This window comes from Sander vitreus, chromosome 2 (assembly GCF_031162955.1).
Source record: "Sander vitreus isolate 19-12246 chromosome 2, sanVit1, whole genome shotgun sequence".
In the NCBI taxonomy this organism is placed as follows: Eukaryota; Metazoa; Chordata; class Actinopteri; order Perciformes; family Percidae; genus Sander; species Sander vitreus.
In genome coordinates this window covers 22,107,070-22,126,477 of record NC_135856.1, presented here as the reverse complement: position 1 = coordinate 22,126,477, position 19,408 = coordinate 22,107,070, and the positions used below count along the sequence as shown (strand labels likewise).

Sequence of the window (19,408 nt, the reverse complement as noted above, 5' to 3'; positions counted from 1 at the left end):
TTAGGAGAACCTTTTCAGCTAAGCGCAGTAAAGACAATCGGCAGAGAACGAGGCTGATGAGGTCACTGGAGCTGCCCGTGGCTACAGGTACATTTGCTCATGCTTTCTTTAAACCTTTCATCTACAAAATGTAAAACAAAAAAACAAAAAATGTTTTAGTGACAAATAACTATTATGACCTTAATATAGGCTTAGGCTTTCATGTGATTACAGCGTCTGCACCAGAGCCATTGCTGAACTGAACTCCACAAAACAATGCTCCCACCCCTCTCACAACAGGAGATGAAGAAATCGGGTTCAGCAGTTGCACGTGAAAAAAACCGAAAACCTCTGCTCCACCCTCAGCAAATAACACCCTTACAAGACTTATGAAACATATCATACATATCGCATCTTGACTTGCAGACGATCGACAGTGAGCGGCTTATCAACAGTGAAGATTGTAACGTTTTAGTTGTTGCAGCGGTTTGTTTTCGCTGGCATGCGTCTACACGGGTAAGTACTTTGCTCATGTAGCGGTATTGAGTCTGCGTTGGGCTCGTTTAATTAACTCCATCTGCAGAGTATTACACTGCGACACTTGCTAAATATAGCTTATTTCTTCTTTTTCAGAGTTAATACACTGTCGCCTGTATACAGTTAATATTATATAGTGTGTGCATTTAGGCTATGTGGAATATAGACATGCAAAGAAGTTTGATACGCAACAAACATGGTGTTATATTACTCTTTTTGACATCATGACAAAAAAAGAAAAAGACAACAGCATGCACATTTGAGTTGGCTATACTGTGCAATTTTGAGGAAATGGTGCGAAACATTTGTGCTAGAAATATTCTAGCTACGTTTTTAATAAATTACATTTACAGTGGCGGAAAGTAACTTTGCAAAAAGTGCATTTTAGTATACTAAAGTAGGCTATAGGCCTATGTACTTAACCCTACGTGAATAATTCCTTTTTTTTATGCTTCAGCCCACATCTTAAGGGGACTTTTTTATTATGTACTATTACATAACTATTACTCTGCATATTTTATAAGATTTTATATACAAAACGTATTGATATAGACTATGAGAATCTTGATAGATCAAAGCACTCAACTGTGTAGAAAGTAAGCTCCCTTATGCTAATACCATAATGTAAAAAAATGAATAAATAAATAAAAAGGTTTTTTTATGACTTTTAAACGTGGGTATTTTTTTTGACCTGGACATTTTCTAATGGCTGACTTTATCTCCAAGTTACTAATAGGGACAACACATTTTGAATACTTTTACCTAGAACAAAGTTTTTTTTTTTATGTCTAAAGCCTTTGTATACTTGGTGGCTATGTTCATGCAGACCATATGAGTTTATTAATATGAGACAATGTCCTAATCATTTTATTATCTTTCAGGTCAATATTGGGAGCAGCACTGTTGGCTCTGCTGGCAGGCTGTCAACAACGTGTCTTAGCTGACAGTGACACTTTGGCTCCACCAGAGGTCTCACAGTACAATGGTACTCTGTATGCAGCCTGCAAAATGAGACCCAGCACCTCACTACCTGATGGTCTGCCCAAAGTGTACGGTCAGGTGCTGTTTAAGCAGAATTATCCTGAGGGAAATCTCAAAGTCCTCCTTCGGTTCAATGGTTTCCCCACAGAGAGTAATCCAGAGCCCAGAGCGGTGCACATCCATCAGTACGGAGACCTGAGCCAGGGGTGTGACTCCACTGGCGGCCACTACAATCCCCATGGTGTAAATCACCCTAATCACCCTGGAGACTTTGGTAACTTTAAGCCCCAGGAAGGTAAAGTCATTACGATGATAGAATCTGAGGCAACGCTGTTCAGGGGTACGTCTGTGATTGGAAGAGCAGTGGTGGTCCATGAAAAGATAGACGACTTAGGCCGTGGTGGAGACGCTGGGAGCCTGCTGAATGGAAACGCAGGCCAGAGGCTTGGCTGCTGCATTATTGGGATTTCCTCCCCCAACCTCTGGAATATGCACTATAAGATATATAATAGGCGGCTGAGGAGAAATTTGTTTTACAGTAATGGCATGTAGGTCAATTTACAGATTTGGCCTTTGAATTCATTCATTCATTCATTTTAGCCATTGTATTCCTTGTCTGATACCAAGAAAAATCAACGACTCAATCAAATCCTCTTTTTCCAAACATAGTGGCTTATCAAAACTAGTGGAAACTTGTCTTTAAAATTGGTATGCTCTACAGTCAATGGCGCCAAAAACTTTTTACCAATTAAAACCCTTTCAGGGCTTATTTTGTATTCTATACTTGTTTTTCAAACATCAAACCAGTATTTGAAAATCATTTATTTTGCAGAAACAAATCCATTTTGTACACATTTTTGCACACATTCAACAGAAACACATAGCTCTAAGCACTAGTACTAGTAATTTCTATCTTGTGAGTTAATATTTTTCACCACAAAAACCCAACCGAGACATCAGTGCTGGTAATCTACGTGTTTTGGCTTCATTGTGTTACAGACTCACAAGTTCTGTAAATGTATTCTTAACTAAGGTGTTCTTCTAAATAATAAAATATAAGTTTTGAAGATGCCTTTCAAGGAATTAAATAAGAGCATGGGTTAAATAAAATGCAACTTCCTTTTAATCAATAAATATGCAGCATTTTGTATAGCTTTCATACTATTGTGTTTCATTATTAAACATAAAAACTTGTATAAGAGTGTTTAGCTAAAAAAGCAAAATGTTCCACATTGTAAAATTCAAGACAATAATAAGAAATACTATTGGGAAATACACATTGGGAAATGTTTTTATAATGTTTGAAGAAACAAAATAAAGCTGCTGCTTATCTTAAATCACAACAGCTGGATGTCTATTTGTTGACGTAGTGATCAATAAGATGTTTCTTTAACGTTTAGGAGGAAGCTTTTTTAATTTATAAGCAACATGTCTTACTCTCTTAATTTATTGTCCATTTATATTAATAACTTCCACTTATACTGTATAGTGCCTTTCACAAATCCCAAGGACACTTTACAGAATTGACTGTACATACAACACAGTCTGACACAGAAGAATAATAACATAGAAACAACATTTCTATGTGAAACCTGAATCAGAGTAGAAACCGTTTGCAAATTACATTCTCCTTCACTGTTAAGTTCAAAGTCATTCACACAAATTCTGTGTCATAGGCAAAAAAAAAGAATCTAAATCATCACACCTTTGTAGCATGATAGCCGTATCAGCCTCATTCCACAGCCCTTTTTCTACTTTTTATCACCATAAATCACAGTTTCTCCACACTACACCTCTGATACATACACAATGTAAAGCTTAAAACTTTGTGGCAAAAAGTTTGAATAACCCTTCCTGTGTCAACATGACAAATGGTGTGGAAGAACTTGAATGACGTACACAGAGTTCTGACCTCAAACCCATCCAACACCTCTCCTGGATTAACTGGATTACTTGAAACAGGCTTTATTGCCCAACTCAATGGTCTTCTGTTGCAAAAATTTTGTGGAAAACAATCCTAGTAGAGTGAAGGATGTTGTAGAGTATATTACTGTAGCAATCACATTTGGGTGTTATGTTCATTTTGACATTCTTTGGGCCATGTATGAGACTCAAAATGGATCAAATGAAAGCAGGAATTATATTATCAGTTACGGACAGTTAGGGCAACGCTAAGATTTATTTTAGCTTTACTATTGCTTAATACTTTGAGGGTTATATTAACGAAAATCCTTCATGTAGTCTGCTGCACTATTGGTTTTAATTTTTACTTGAGCCTCCGGCCCCCAAAATGTCTGTGCACGCCCCTGCTGTGGAATAATACTTAGGGGGACCGCTGTTTTAACCCAAGGCATCACTATCAACAGTAGTGTCACTTCTCCGAATGTTTTCATTATTCATAAAAAGTAAATAAAGTAACATCATATTACAAATGCATCACTCGGCCCTATGTTTCTGAGCAGTGTTACCTAGGCCCGCCGCTGCAAAAGTATTAAGGCCATTGTTTCAGAATTTTATGAAATGTCATGAAGTTGCAATTGTTTTACTCTGCTGAGCCATCTTCTCTACTGAACTCAAAACGAACGGTTGTCCGCACTCTCTCCACTGTGAGGATGAGCAACTGAAACAGTGATAGGACGTCAATCACACTCATAGTCCGCTCCCATGAAAACCGCGCCTGCCGGGTCCCATCAGAAACATTACAGCTATAGTAGCACTGAATTTGATGAATTCACTGTTTATCAGACCACAAGTGAGACAAGATTTTGCTAGCTGGGGCGCAGCACTCCAGTGGCCCCTGTGCCTCCCTCCCTGCCGCTAGGAGATTACTTCGCTGGGAGGAGAGTGGGCGGCAGCTCCAGAGACGGACCTTCAGTTAGCGGCTATAGCAACTTGAATTTAGCCAGCACAGCGTGCTGGTCACCAGTGGGTCTAACCTGTGTAACAGCAGTAACAGAAAGTTTGCTGATCTGGCAGGGAGTCAGGGCGGTCTGGGATCAGCAAACTTTCTGTTAACCCTAACCCTTTCCCCCCCTGCTGAAAAAAAAAACCCTAGAAGAAACACTGCTGAGGATTTCTCCCGATGCTCTGCAACATGTGAGCGGCTCATGAAAGACTTGACATTTCCTGACTAACACAAGCATCCGTCCCATCTGAAAGCTCTTTCTCCTGGTTTGTCTGGAAGTCGGCCTGCCCTTCATCAAAAATTGAAGTGGCAGCACTGGATATTGTGCTTTTGATTTTTTCCTCAGTTTCAACAGTTTCCACCCCTTCTTTGCATTCATCTGAGTCATTCTCTCCTTCTCCTGTGGGGTCAGAGTTCTCTAAGGTTTGCTGTAAGTGGCAGAGGTCTGACGGATGGTGTGTGGGAGAAGAATCACTCATACACTTCTCTTCTTTTGACCGGTGACTCGTTAAATCAGTTGGTACCTGTGATTGACCACTTTCATGACACTCTTCACTGACACTGTCTGGTGTTTCTGTCTGAGGGCTGACTGGCTCTTCCTCAGCTGACTGGTACGAGAGGTTCGGCGGGCACGTCTCCTCGCTGGATGGGGTCTCCTCAGGAAGCTCCTCTTGACTGCCTGACACAGCTGGTGGTCCACTTTCTTGGATTGGGACTTCTGTGGAGCTCTGCTGATCGACAGATATGTTTTCTGAGCCTTCATCACCTGTACAAATAGAAGATATAAGAAATATAGTCTCACCTACACACAGAACAATAGATGGCATACACTGACAGAAGTATAAGTCACATCGAATATTCACCTTCCTGTCCATGAGGCTCTGCTGGGTCAGCCTGTTGAGTATGCAGGATGATGGTGTCTTTTCCTCCTATTATGACAGAACATAATTCAGTGTAAACCTTTATAAAAGCGGTAGAAATTCATCATCTCATCTGTCTACAGTGGTGAAAGTAACTAAGTACATTTACTTAAGCACCCTACTTATGTACAATTTGAAGATACTTGTACAATATGTACAGTATAATAAAAATAAGCCCCACCTTTACCAACTGCAACATGAAAGGTCCCATATCATGCTCATTTCCATTTCATTTTTAATTTTCATTTCTACCGTTTACATGCTTTAATGTTCAAAAAACATTATTTCACCCTCTGCCTGAAACGCTCGGTTTTAGCATCTGTCTCTTTAAAGCCAAGCTTAGACAACAGGAGTACTAAAATTAGGGGTGGATATCACAGTGTACCTCACGATACCATACAATACACGATACATGGATCACAATACCCATAATATCACGATACAGCAATTCTGCGATAATCAGTTTACTGCTAGACAATCCTATAATGATACATCACGATATCGGTCTAACTATGAATACAAAATGCCCGTGAAAAGGTTCAGTGCAGGTTTTCTCTCTTTATTCACTTCAAGTCCAAACTGTTAGAAAACAGCACAATTTCCTCAACCTGCTGTCCGCCATCCCGTTGAAAACCTCTTCAGCTAGTTAACTTATGTTCGAGTTTCCCTCATTCGTGTGTTGAGCACCACCTCGAGGAGCCATGAAGTAGCAACGCTGGGAGCAGGGACATCTATTTAGAGCGCCTTATTTTAGTAATTAAAATATCGAGATTTGGCGGCAGCGTATCAATTCTCGTATTGCACGAAGAAGGACAACAATATATTGCCGTATTGATATTTTTGTCCCACCCCTAATTAAAATCCTAACTGATTGTGAAATCAGGTTGCAAAACACATAAGGACAATCTTCACAGATACAGATTTGAACATGATGGCGTATCACACACTACAGGATATTATTAAGATTATCAATGCACCACCTCACGTGATCTCTCTCACGTGATCCCATGGGGAAGCAGATGTAAACAAAATGGAGACTGACGTGGTGCGACAACTAGCTTTAGAGTTAATAATGCTTTGCAGTGACAAAAAAGAAATGTGCAGGCAAAACGAGTGTGGATTAAAAAGTGGTTAGGGAGACGCGGTTGACACGGGTTGTCTGTCCTTGGTTTTTCAGCGAGAACACGTTTACTGTTGCTTGGCAACACCGTCAGCTGCTGCGGGACTCATTGGCTATTGTGAAAGTACTGATTTAATCATACAGATTTTAACTCCTAAATATCAAACATGTTTGAAATTATCGGGTCAGCTTCGATGCGGCTGGGAACAGTTTTGGAGGTTTAAGCTTGGCTCTGTAAACCGTTCACATTACCAGATAATTTGGGCCGAACTTTAGTACCGACCCAGGTCCTGGACCAGATTTCTCCGCTGATTATCGGGAACAGTGAATTGGGGATAAATCATCCTCAAACTACTGTAGTCTGAGCCCGGCTTAAACCCCCCAATCCCTGCTCTGATTGGTCAGCATTTCAAGGTCTTCTGCCATTCGCGCTGTCATTGCAGCTGGGGAATGACTGGAACGGCACTGCAGCAGCACTTTCTACCTATATGTAGTACTTTTACTTGTAAAAGAGTATTTATACACTTTTATTTGCTATTTTATTTGCTAAGTATCTGAGTACTTCCACCACTGTCTGTATGTTACTACTTAAAATTCTGTATAGAAATAGAAATGAGTAAATGTCATTTGGGTAGATAGGAGGAGAAATGGAAGAAGATGAAGTTCATAGGTTGAACGTAGTTAGAAGGAAGCGAAAAGGAACATACTTCCAGATATTCCCAGAGATACATTATAAGTCAGGCCTCCAGTTAGCAAGAAGCAAAAGGAAAGAAGAAAGGATAAGGAATGTAAATTATTGTAAACAGTGAGTAGAATACAAGCTTCAATGAAACACAATAGTCTCAGGATAATTAAAAGACTTATGTTCACCTGGCAGGCTCCATATTCCAGACATTTCTAATGTTTTTAGTTTCTTCTCCAGTTCTGCTACTCGATTTCCAAGAATCCTAAAGACAAAAGGCACAAAAACAATGAAATTCACATGTTTTGTCTGGCATCCAAGTTATTGATATGAACAAATTAGAGTGTGAAGTATGAGATTGAGTACTTATTGATTTGGCGTTGGTGCTGAATCACCATGTTCTTCTCGTGGATGGTTTCCAGCAGAGCTGTGGCGAGTGACTTGAGGTCTGAGATGGACTGAGGAGTCACCGGCAAACTGCAGCCATTTTCTTCAGACAGTAACAATTCCTTCACTGCACACACATCATTAGTAACAGTTAAAGCACAGGCACTAGAGGCACCGGCCACTTTTTTTTGCCACCAATTGGCCGATAAACGGCCAATAAACGGCTGAATTTTGGTTCGGGGAGCACCATCTTGTGACGACGCAACTGTGCCTGCTTCAGTAGTTACCTGCTTACCTCGTTTGGTTAGGCTAAAAGGTTGTTTGAAAATGGTCAAATCTTACGGAGAAGGGAAGAAAAAAAAAACGGTCACAGGTAAACAGAGCACGTCCTCACAAGATGGCGCCCCCGTACCAAAATTTGTGACAACAACTTCACATTTTCTCGAGTCTGTTCAAAAAACAGAGCAGTACCAAGAACTCCCAAGGAGCAATGCAACAAGCAACGTTATCTTACAGTAAATCTAAAAGGACAACTTAAATATGCAATGTAATTATACCATCTATCTGCCTTTTTTCTTTCATTCTCCGCTGTCAGCTTCACAAACTTGCCCTGCTCCGATGCATCTTCAAGTGCCTATTAATTGCAAATAGCTTCAGTATTTGTTCATCCCGTTTTGCTTCTGCGTCTAAAGGCTGCTTGACAGCAGCGGGGATAAGGAGTTGGGTTCTGGTTTGTTTTTTTCTCGTCCCAGTCAGGGTGCTAACTACAGGGGAGCTAGGCTCCCCTTAATAACACATGGGCTCCCCTGAAAGCTCCCCCCTTTTTGAGGTCAAAAAATATGAACATTGTGTCATTTTGACGTGCAATTTCAGTTTTGTGTAATGTGATAATCGTGGATTATGTGTAAAATTGCAAAAACGTTCATTCATGCATGACAGCGATATAAACCTAATTCACTTCAATATAAGGTAACTATACATGCTATTCTTGTCATGAGCATCAAGGCGTGGCGGCGCTGCGGTGCAAATTCAACTCATGTTTAAATATACAAACGTAAATATAATATAATAATATATAATAATATATTAAATATAAACGTTGGAGGCCATTAATTGGCACGCAAAGTCCTTGAAATCCATTCTACAGTTAGCATCATATAACCATGGCAAAAAGAAAACAAGGCAGTTTAATTCATTTTGGTTTTACTAAGAAATTGTGTAGCGATGACGTTAATAGCACAACCGATTCAACTGCTGCAAGCCCTGTTAGCACACCTCCCACCGGGGTGACAACGCAGGAGGAAGCTGAAGAAATAATGTCCTCTCTGGCTGAAGATGGTGGTGGTAACAGCTCGTCAGAGGCCAGTCACGATCCTAACCACTCTTGCTCCTCTCTCCCGTTAAATTGGGACAGCCAGCAGTGGAGAGACTTGAAGAGCCGATATACATGGCTGTTTGTTAACTCTTGTGTCGTCTTTAACCCTTGAGAGAGATTATCTAGTGATGGAATAGCTGACAGTATAACGCCTTTGCATCTTGAGCAAAGTCACACTTGGCCATTGGCTGCATCCTTTGGTTTTATTCCAAATAGATGCAAGTAACAGCTGCATGTTTTTCACTTCACCTTTTGACATTTTAATAGCAAAGTTCTTGTTGTTTATTTTCAGGCTGGAGGCAATTCCAGGTGCAACTCCCAATACACTTTTGTTTGCAGAGTAAAGTTGAAGCTCAAACGGGACATGTTAGAGACCGTTTCCCCTGCAGGGAGATCACAAACTAAAACCTAAGTGTTGCTCCTCCAAAAGGCCTCAGGCAATACTGTAACTACTAAAGTTGCCTTCCTGCTTCTTACAGTGCAGACGCTTTGCTGCTTGCTCCTGCCTCTCCTGCCTCTGCTTGCATATTTCTGCTGATAATCTTGCTTTTCCTCAGAGAGAAACTATGAGCAGCGGCTCTTGGATACTTATACATCACTGGACTATGCATGTTTTGTAGACATTGTAGGCTATTGCCATATTTCAACATTTTTCTGCGTGAGCGTGGCTCAAGCCTGTCCTAAAGTGACTGTAGCTAAAGGTAATTAGCAGCAAGATGCCTCCCTTGTCCATGGAGGACTACTACAAACTCCTTCAGAAGATTGCAGTTCTGGAAACCAAAATTTACCGGTTAGAAGTAAACGTGGAAGTGAACGGCTCGTGGAAATGACACCACGTTACCATTGACCCAAAACAATGGACAAAAGCATCCAACACACAGCTAACTAGCACCAGCAAGACTACAAACAAACAGCAGGGCTGTGAAATGGGTAATAAATCAACAAGTGGTAGTCCTCCTTGGAACTCGTTTGGTGCAAAGCCTAAGAGTAAATCATTTTCCTGGGAAATGGGAGGACGACTAACGGGCAGGGCACCGCGCCCTGAGATTTGTGATACGCCTGGCTGGCCTGCATTATCATCCAGGCAGAGCGCCTCTTCAACCCCTGTACTCAGTAGGACACAGCTGTGGACAGCTGCAAAAGGGAGAATTAGCAACAAAATGCCTGCCCAACAACTGAGTGTGCAACTGGATAACAGATTTGCTCCTCTGCTGCAGGACCCTGGACATGACCTGGATTGCGTCTCATCGTCACACAGCAGGGTAAGGACTGAGAGCAATTCAAAAAGTAAAAAGCTACAGGGAAAGCTAAAGACTGGGCACCAAACTCTGATTGTGGGTGACTCTGCTGTAAAAGACATAAAAAGCAATAAAAACACCAAAGACATGGTGTCTGACTTGGCCCAAAGAATCCCGGATATCGTGGTAGCACACCCAACTGTGAAGAACATTATACTGCATATAGGGTCACATGATGTTGTAAAGCAAGAGTCTGAAGTGCTGAATCGTGACTTTATGAATCTGCTGAACACAGTCAGCTCCCTAAACGCGGAGGTGTTTATCAGTGGCCCTATACCGCCAGTCAGAAGAGGAGCTGAGAGATTCAGCAGGCTGTTGGCACTGAACAGATGGCTTTCAACTGCATGTACCGTCCACTCTCTGCGGTTCATTGACAATTTTAACACATTCTTCCCACAGGCCCTGAAAACTGCAGTCATTAAGCCACTCTTAAAAAAGAACAATCTAGACACGTCACTAATGAGCAACTATAGGCCGATATCAAACCTTCCATTTTTAAGTAAAATCATTGAAAAAACGGTTTCTCAACAACTCACCCTTTTCTTGTCACTAAACAACCGTTTTGATGCCTTCCAGTCGGGTTTTCGACCACACCACAGCACTGAGACAGCTCTTGTTAAAGTCTTTAATGACATCCACTTAAACACAAATAGTGGCAAAATTTCAGTCTTGGTATTACTTGATCTCAGTGCTGCATTTGATACGGTCGTCCATGGCATATTACTAGACCGATTGGAAAACTGGGTTGGCATTTCTGGCTCAGTACTAAAGTGGTTTGAGTCTTATTTAAAGAATAGGGACTACTTTGTGTCTATAGGGAATTATACATCTGAGCATACAAATATGACGTGTGGAGTTCCCCAAGGCTCCGTTCTGGGGCCTCTCCTGTTTAACATCTACATGTTTCCACTGGCTCAAATTATGGAAAACAATAAAATAAGTTACCATAGTTATGCGGATGACACACAAATTTATATAACCTTATCGCCAGGGGACTATAGTCCAATACAACAACTGACTAAGTGCATTGAACAAATTAATGACTGGATGTGCCAGAACTTTCTTAAATTAAATGATGAAAAAAACTGAGGTGGTTGTTTTTTGGAGCAAAGGAGGAACGATTAAAAGTCAGCACTCAGCTTCAAACGATAATGTTAAAAACAACAAAGCCAGAAATCTTGGTGTAGTCATGGACTCAGACCTGAATTTTAACAGCCACATTAAGACAATTACAAAGTCAGCCTATTACCACCTTAAAAATATATCAAGGGTTAAAGGACTTATGTCTCAGCAGGATCTGGAAAAATGTGTCCATGCTTTTATCTTCAGTAGACTTGACTACTGTAACGGTGTCTTCACAGGTCTCCCTAAAAAATCAATCAGACAGCTGCAGCTGATTCAGAACGCTGCTGCTCGAGTCCTCACTAACACCAAGAAAGTGGATCACATCACTCCAGTTCTGAAGTCTCTACACTGGCTTCCAGTCCCTCAAAGAATTGATTTCAAAATACTTTTGCTGGTTTATAAATCATTAAACGGTTTAGGGCCAAAATACATTTCTGATCTGCTACTACACTATGAACCACCCAGACCTCTCAGGTCGTCTCGGACAGGCCTGCTTGTTGTCCCCAGAGTCAGAACTAAACAGGGGGAAGCAGCGTTTAGTTTTTATGCTCCACATATCTGGAACAAACTCCCAGAAAACTGCAGGTCTGCTGCAACTCTCAGTTCTTTTAAATCAAGGCTGAAGACCTATCTTTTCAATGTTGTCTTTCTTTAAATAAACATTGTTGACACTGTATAACAATCTATATAAACATATAAAGAGAAATTCCTAAAACAAATAATAGAATTGAATTTATGATTATTCCGGTGACATTCTTTTGCAGTAACGGACATATCTCTGATTATTTCTCTGATGCAGGCATGACAATAGTTGACAGAAGAGACAGACGTTGGGCTGGTCAAAAAGTTAGTCGAAGTAGCTAATTTAGGCAGAAGGCCTAAAAAGAAAAGAATATTCTATAAACACTCTGAGCGAGTTCTTGACTATTTAGAGACAGACTGCAGAAGAAATAAAATAGTTTAAGAACACGTTCTGGACTATTAAGAGATTTTTGTCTGCAGGGCTATACCGGGTTTTGCAAGGTTTGCCGAAGAAAAGAACTAAGCTTTGCGGTGACGACCACATCGAAAATGATAAGAGTATACTAAAGGAAAAACTTCTGTAACTATGGGGAATGAAACCATAAAAACCATGCGAAGCATCTGGACCCATAGTGGGTGAGATGGTTAGAAAATATGGACCGGATTGCATGAGATGTCTGCCATATTGGTCAAAAATATTTGGCTTTCCACAAAATGGATCATTGAGTCCAGGAAAGTTAAGATTGAATTTATGATTACGAGTGACATTCTCTTGCAGAAACGGACATATCTCTGATTATTTCTCTGATGCAGGCATGACAATAGTTGACAGAAGAGACAGACGTTGGGCTGGTCAAAAAGTTAGTCGAAGTGTATGCTTTTTGACCTATCAATTCCTGTCGATATAGTATAATAGGGTAAATCCTGTATAGTGCATACACTTGTAGCTGTTATGTATCTTTGTAAGTCTGTAAATCACAAGCGCACGACCCCCTTATCTTAATAAAATAAAAAGTGGGCTCCCCCAAAGGCCACGGTATAGTTCGAACACTGGTCCCAGTCTGCACATCTGGGTAATGCAGTTGAATAAGCGTAAGCATGTTGGATGTGTTTTCATTCATTACAACGGTGAAGCAATGCCGACACACCATCCTTGTCTTATACACAACTCTCTCTCTGTTGCTGTTGTAAGCTGACAGTGAACCTGCAAGCAAGTCTTTCAGCTCCACCGTTTCATTTGCGTTCTCCATAGTGGCTGACTAGCACGGAAAACCGCTTGTTGTACCAACCTCAGTACATGTTGCTTCCGCCAAACAGCTTATATAAGTGTCTTGTGGACTTTGGTTCCACATTACGTGCTAAATCGGTGACTAGAAAGCATTAATGCCCATCCCGATTGTGTATTTTTACTGAATATCGGCCGATAACGACAGGCGGCCGATCAATCTGGGCATCCCTTACACACACCATATGCTGTCTGCGATATAAGGATTTATAAAAACGTCTTTTCCTTGTTTACATTTTGTGACATTGCACATACTGCAGTGTGAGTTTTTTTTAAATTAATTATCCTTCTGACCTTGTTTAGCAGAGAGCACTCCAGTCAGTGCACTGCTGTTGGGTTTCCCACAGATTTTAGAGGTTTTCCTACAGTCCAGGGCACTCTGAAATCAGTGAAAACCATTACTAAGCATTAGAGGGTTGTGTTTCTGAGAGAAGAAAAAAACTTTAATAAATCCACTTTTTTAACATTTGCAACGAGCTCTCACTCGTTGGATTAAGAAACAATTCAACATATTTAAAATATAACTGTAGGAGTAAAATATTGAAGAAATAAAAATGTAGCTACCTTGTACTTCACCAGGTTTGTTTTGAGCAAATTGATTTCCTCTTGACGTTGACAGAAGCGTTCATGCAAATACCTGAAAGATTATTTTCATCCAAATCCCATTATTAAATCATTAAACCTCATCAGTTCTATCATCAATCTGTTTACTGACTCAGCAAAATCCAAATATCATTATGTTATTTTACAGCTAAACATACATTACATATATATATATATATATATAGCTAAATATACATTATATATATAATGTATATTTAGCTTATATATAATTTTAGATTTAAAAATGTTATACTTTTTAGGTTTTTGAAACTTCTTTAGACTTTTTATGATTCCGTGGAAACCCTATATATATATATATATATATATATATATATATATATATATATATATATATATATATATATATATATATATATATATATATATATAAATATATATATATATATATATATATATATATATATACATACACACACACACATTGTTTTTTTCTTGCTGCAGATACTGTTATTTCTAACAGCGAGGCAACAATAAAATATCTTTAAAAAAAGAGTAACAAACCTGTTCTCCATGCAGAGTGCATCTATGTCTAAAATGCGTATCTCATCGTTGCCCAAAATGTGGTTCATTTCCACATTAAGACGGTGAGCTTTCTGCTGAAACACGTCGCGCTCTGCTCGTACGTCCTGAAGCTCGTCTGTGAGCGACTTAACGCTGTGCTCCAGTACCTCGTTCTACAAAACACAAAACACACTGTGTAAGTACAGAAACTTGGATTAATGCTACGCATAGAATATTTCATCTCTCAACTCATATTTCTCTATATTTTTTGACTAATTGAAGAAAACCATCACAGTAGTTGTATCATGTTTCACTCGTCTCCAGAAAACACACTTTTACGCGATATTTGGCACACTTTTCCATTATTATCATATCTTCTTATAAATCTATCTATCTATCTATCTATCTATCTATCTTTTTTTATACTTATTTTTATTATTTCCATCAAGAAGCAATACTGTGTAATTTCATACTTCAAACAGAATACATTTCCTACTGGTATCAATATTCTTCTACTCCACATTTTTGACACACAAACCCAAACACACACCAACAATCATTTTGACACACAAATCCACACACTTCCACCCACTGTCCCCACGCACACACACCCACTTGGTTTCCAGCTCTCAGTCACCATACCTAGTTCCTATTTCTTAGCCATTACATTTACAACGCTTCATATATGTCCTGCCACACCTTGTTGAATTGTTGCCTTTTGTTCCGGTCTTCAAACATTGATTTTTCTATACTTAAATAGTATTTCATTAGTCCCTTCCATTGTTGTAACGATGGGACCTCTGTATCCTTCCAATACTGTAAGATTATTTTTTTATATACCAAGGAGGAGAAAAGGACCATCCATCCAATGGGGTATTTTAGCTTTATTTTTGAAGATACTGCTCAAGACTGTGAAATCAATTTTAATTTTACAGGTCTTGGTCATCCATTTTTTGATCTATACCCAACCCTTACAGATCTTCTCACATTCCCAGAAAGCATTTATTATTGTTTCCTTATGTGTGCCACATTTTACACAAACAGGGGTGATAGAGGTATCAAATGTATTTATTTTTGATTTAGTGTATATCCTTGTCATAAGCTTGTATTGTATGAGACATAGATTATCACTGGTGGTAATGGTGTTGGTTATATTTAGGCAATCTTCAGAGTTATTTATTTTAAGTTCTTTGTTCCAACCTTCATATATTTTTTTGGAGAGAATAATTATCTGCCTGTGCTTCTATAAGGTGTCTGTACACTTTCCCTATTAATTTCTCGTTTTCTCCTGGGTTTAGGAATAGCCTCCGAGTAGCTCTAGCTCTAGCTATAGTTCAAATCTGATAGATAATAAGATAATAAGTTATCTGTAATCCAGCTCTTTAACTGAATATATCTAAAAAGTTCCTTATTAGTTATAATAGATATATGAAGATATATGAAGTTGTGCACTTGTGCCTCTGAGAGAGCCTCCGGTACTTGCATAGTGTCTGTTCAGAAGAAATACTGACTCTTTGTTGAAAGTATTGGTAATTTTTCGAGCAAAAATGCTAAACATTTAATGGTTCCAGCTTCTCAAATGTGAGGATTTGCTGCTTTTCTTTCCAGTTATTTAATTCATTTTCAATAATTTTGAGGGTTTATTACTTCTTTTTTTGCAATGACTACTTTTAATACTTTTAGGACATTTTCCTCATTATACTTACATTCTTTTACTTAAGTAATATTTTCAATCCAGGACTTTTATTTGAGTATTTTTACAGCGTGGTATTAGTACTTTCTATAGGCCTATATGTTGATGGAATGCTGTCAACTACAAGCCATTAAATGAAAGTCACCTACATTTTTATAAACAAAAGAGAGAAAGCAGCAGACAGTCAGCCCCTTGTTCTCACCTGCTTTCCGGCTCTTTCTAACTGTTTGACCAGATCCTCTCGTTCATGAGCAGGGAAGTGTCGAGTGCCAACCTCCTCGTCTCCCAGCCTCTGTTTGGTAATGGTCATTCGTAAAAGCTGTTGCGACGAAGACACACAGTCACATTTTCCGCACAGTTTTACAATATGTGATTCTGCTTTATTTCATCTGATAAACGTATTTCGTTGCATTTAAATACACTTGAACGCTACTCACTAAAATCAGATTAATTAATTTCATGACCACCAAAACTAATAATAGGTAATGTTATTTTGGAGATATATTCAAGAAACACAAAGATGAATAAACATACATTATAACCTAATGTACTGAAAATGTCAGTGTAGCTCACAGCATGTCATGGTACCTTGTTATCACCTTGAGCTTCCACCAGTCGTTGTTTTAGCTCCTTCGCCTCCTCAGAAAGTTGACTGCTTTTTTCTCTGGAGTCTCTCAGTAGCTGAGCTAAATTCACCTGAAGACGTACATGATTGACATTTAAAGCTATACAGAACAAGATTTGTTTTTAATTACTCCCTCATCCCTTAACCTGAAATGATAAAGGGGGCAGCAGTGGTGAAGAGCATCCCAATCACCCTGGTAAATGTGTCCTTCTTGCCCAAATAAAATGATAGGGTTGTTATAAACTCCATCCAATAAATACTGTTGATATGTATTACTAAACTGTGTACAAAGCAGAGTTGGTCCACCTGGAGACAGCTGTGATTATTTTGCCTTAACTTAAAAGACCAGCCTCATCCATAAACACACACATAACTGAATTCTGGGTATTTAAGTATACTTACTTCTGCTGCAAAATGCAGTATTAAGGAGCCATTTTTAACATATTATTTACGACATTATACATTTTTGTAAGACAGCGATTAGGCCTGTATGATAAGTCGTTATAAAATAGCGATCTCGATTCACCCCTGTTCGCGATTTCATTTTTAAATGACTTCGATTTTTTTTTTCCTCCTTCAATTAATTTATTGAAAGCATTTGACGTTGACATGTTTTAATTATATAAAGACATGTTCAAGGAGTTCAGATAGAGCCTGTATCAGGGCCATATTTAGATAACTGTGTTATATGTCACTATTTTTGGTAGCCTACTGTACTTAAATGGCCAGTATGTACTTTATTTTCTTTATTCATTGAAGCCTCTATGTTTACAGGCTTGTAGTGATGCGCAATGTGCTATAGGTGCCAAAAAAAAAAAATCTATGTTTGGTACTGCCAATTTGTTTTGTTTTGTCATGTTTTGTTTCATGTGTGCAATAAACGTTACACTTCATGAGGAAATAAATCGTGGCAGAGAATCGTGATATCAATTCTAAGCTAAAAAAATCGTGATTTATATTTTCCCCCAAATCGTGCAGGCCTAACAGCGATGCACAAAGAACATCTGCAGGTTGACATCACTTACTTGATTCCTTTTCTCAGGAGGCAGAGAGGGATCTCCATCCTATTGGTTGTAAAAACAACAACAAGGGAAACTGTCATTAAATGCGACATCTCCAACATTTAATAGTGGACAACAGCCATTTTTGTTCTCCATTTTTCTGCCTATTGTAAAGCTCATGATGCATCTTTCCGACTGTACTAGTTCTACTTACAATAAGTTCTCTGTACTTCTTCTTGAGTCCTTGGTGTCGCTCACGCAGCTGGTTGGCCATCAGTTTGTACTGATCCCTCTCCTGCTGGCAGGTGTCCAGCTCCTTCGACAGAATCAGAAGAGCTTCTTTCTTACTCTCCAACTTCTGCTTACAAATGAGGAACTGCATGTGAGAACAAGTGTTTCACAAGAGAGAGAAAAAAGTTAAAGGCAGCGTTATGTGAATATTGAATACTGGCTAGGTAGCTTCTATCATGGCATCTGTTAAGGTAGGGAAATCACCTTTTTAGGAGCCCTGTAAATACTGATTATTTTTTCATTACTGATTATTCTGTCGGTTACATTTTTGACTACAATTGCCTATTAGATGTTGGAACATAGTGAAAAATGCCCAACACAATTTCCCAGAACCCAAATATATTCTATTTGCAATCATATGAAACAGAGAGAAGCAGAAGATCTTCACATTTCAGAAACTGAAACACATGAATGTTAGCCATTTTTGCTTAATAAAATAAATAAATGATTAATCAGTTGCCAGGGCTGTTGTCAATTGTCAGTGAAAATATGGCGTATAATTTGTACAGCAAAGTTTTCAATCATGCTTCAGAGTAATAGCCAATACACCTGCAGTCAGGTGCATACATATAGTTATGGCACCGGGCTCTGCAAGTGCAAATATCTAGCCTACTTTCTTATCCACAGGCTGAGAGAAACCAAAGCAGCTGAGATATAATCCTCTTTACTCTTTACTTATCTAAACAACCTCTTTAACTGTATGTGGCTGCTAACAGGAGGCGACACACAGCATTTAGAGTGTGAAACGTCACCGATTTACCGCGAATGTTATAGCATGGTGTACAAACATGAGTGGATAGAGACGCTTTTCTCTCTCTGCGTCTTTCGAGTCGTCTCACCTCGTTGACCAGAGCCTGCCAGTCGCTCTCGCTCCTCCGGGACGGATCCATCTGTCCGCTCGGCAGGAAAACAAATATGAATAATGACGCAAGGTAGTTTTCAATCAAGCATCACCATGTTGTGATCAGATTTAGAGAACATTTGCATCATCAACACGGATTAGCTGATCGAGGAAAAACACGAGCTGCATCACTTCCTCTCCCTCCCGACGTCAGAGAAGCGTCACGACGCATTTGGAAACCCCCGTAAATGTAAAATTGGGAACTAAGCACAGCCTGGTAACGTATCTCAGTCATGGATGTATACGGAGACCTAAATTGTTCAAAAAAAAGAATTAGCCTATTTGAAATTAATGGGAAAATATGCCATGTGTAATCATATGAATATGATCATATCATCAATCATATACATTTATGATTTCACCTGCTTATCTGCTGTTTCCAAGGTCATTAACCAATGTTTGACCTACCATACTATGAAAAAATGCAGGATAAAATAACGTCAAAGTGAGGTGAGTTGTAAAATGATTTTGATTTTTTTTTAAACAATTTCATGTGTGTATATATACATATATGTTGTCTGTATTTATTCAGTTAATTATTTCATAATTCCTTATCTATTAATTTAATATTACAAACTTTGGGTCTCCATATTTTGTGGCATAAGTTTCTTGAATGCCAATGCCATGTTGCCTGTACTCTCAATGCACAGCAATGA

General features: G+C 39.1%; 2 protein-coding genes across 3 annotated transcripts; one reads left to right on the top strand and one right to left on the bottom strand.

The window, feature by feature from the left end:
• The first annotated feature begins 215 nt into the window (after positions 1-215).
• LOC144524685 (extracellular superoxide dismutase [Cu-Zn]-like) lies at positions 216-2,840 on the top strand. The gene is made up of 2 exons (XM_078261122.1): positions 216-495; positions 1,398-2,840. The coding sequence occupies exons 1-2, from the start codon at positions 482-484 to the stop codon at positions 2,047-2,049; spliced, it is 666 nt and encodes a 221-aa protein (XP_078117248.1). The 5' UTR covers positions 216-481; the 3' UTR covers positions 2,050-2,840.
• Positions 2,841-4,290: 1,450 nt separating this feature from the next.
• LOC144524660 (coiled-coil domain-containing protein 149-like) lies at positions 4,291-18,889 on the bottom strand. Of its 2 annotated transcripts, none has more exons than XM_078261079.1 (12): positions 18,691-18,889; positions 17,775-17,936; positions 17,585-17,623; positions 16,523-16,630; positions 16,137-16,253; positions 14,242-14,414; positions 13,681-13,753; positions 13,411-13,495; positions 7,491-7,638; positions 7,313-7,389; positions 5,266-5,331; positions 4,291-5,168 (listed from the first exon to the last, which is right to left on the bottom strand). In XM_078261079.1, the coding sequence occupies exons 1-12, from the start codon at positions 18,739-18,741 to the stop codon at positions 4,603-4,605; spliced, it is 1,665 nt and encodes a 554-aa protein (XP_078117205.1). In that variant the 5' UTR covers positions 18,742-18,889; the 3' UTR covers positions 4,291-4,602. The 2 variants fall into 2 exon arrangements, with proteins under 2 accessions (XP_078117205.1, XP_078117213.1); XM_078261087.1 differs by having other exon boundaries at positions 17,775-17,918.
• Positions 18,890-19,408: the final 519 nt, after the last annotated feature.

What these genes read in the sequence shown, in the direction of transcription:
- LOC144524660 (XM_078261079.1), bottom strand. Translation starts at nt 18,741, where the DNA reads ATGGATCCGTCCCGGAGGAGCGAGAGCGACTGGCAGGCTCTGGTCAAC. An exon ending in GGCAGGCTCTGGTCAACGAG is followed by an intron (nt 17,937 to 18,690) that starts GTGAGACGACTC and finishes TCTCACATGCAG; the next exon opens with TTCCTCATTTGTAAGCAGAA. An exon ending in CAAACCTGGTGAAGTACAAG is followed by an intron (nt 13,496 to 13,680) that starts GTAGCTACATTT and finishes CACTGATTTCAG; the next exon opens with AGTGCCCTGGACTGTAGGAA.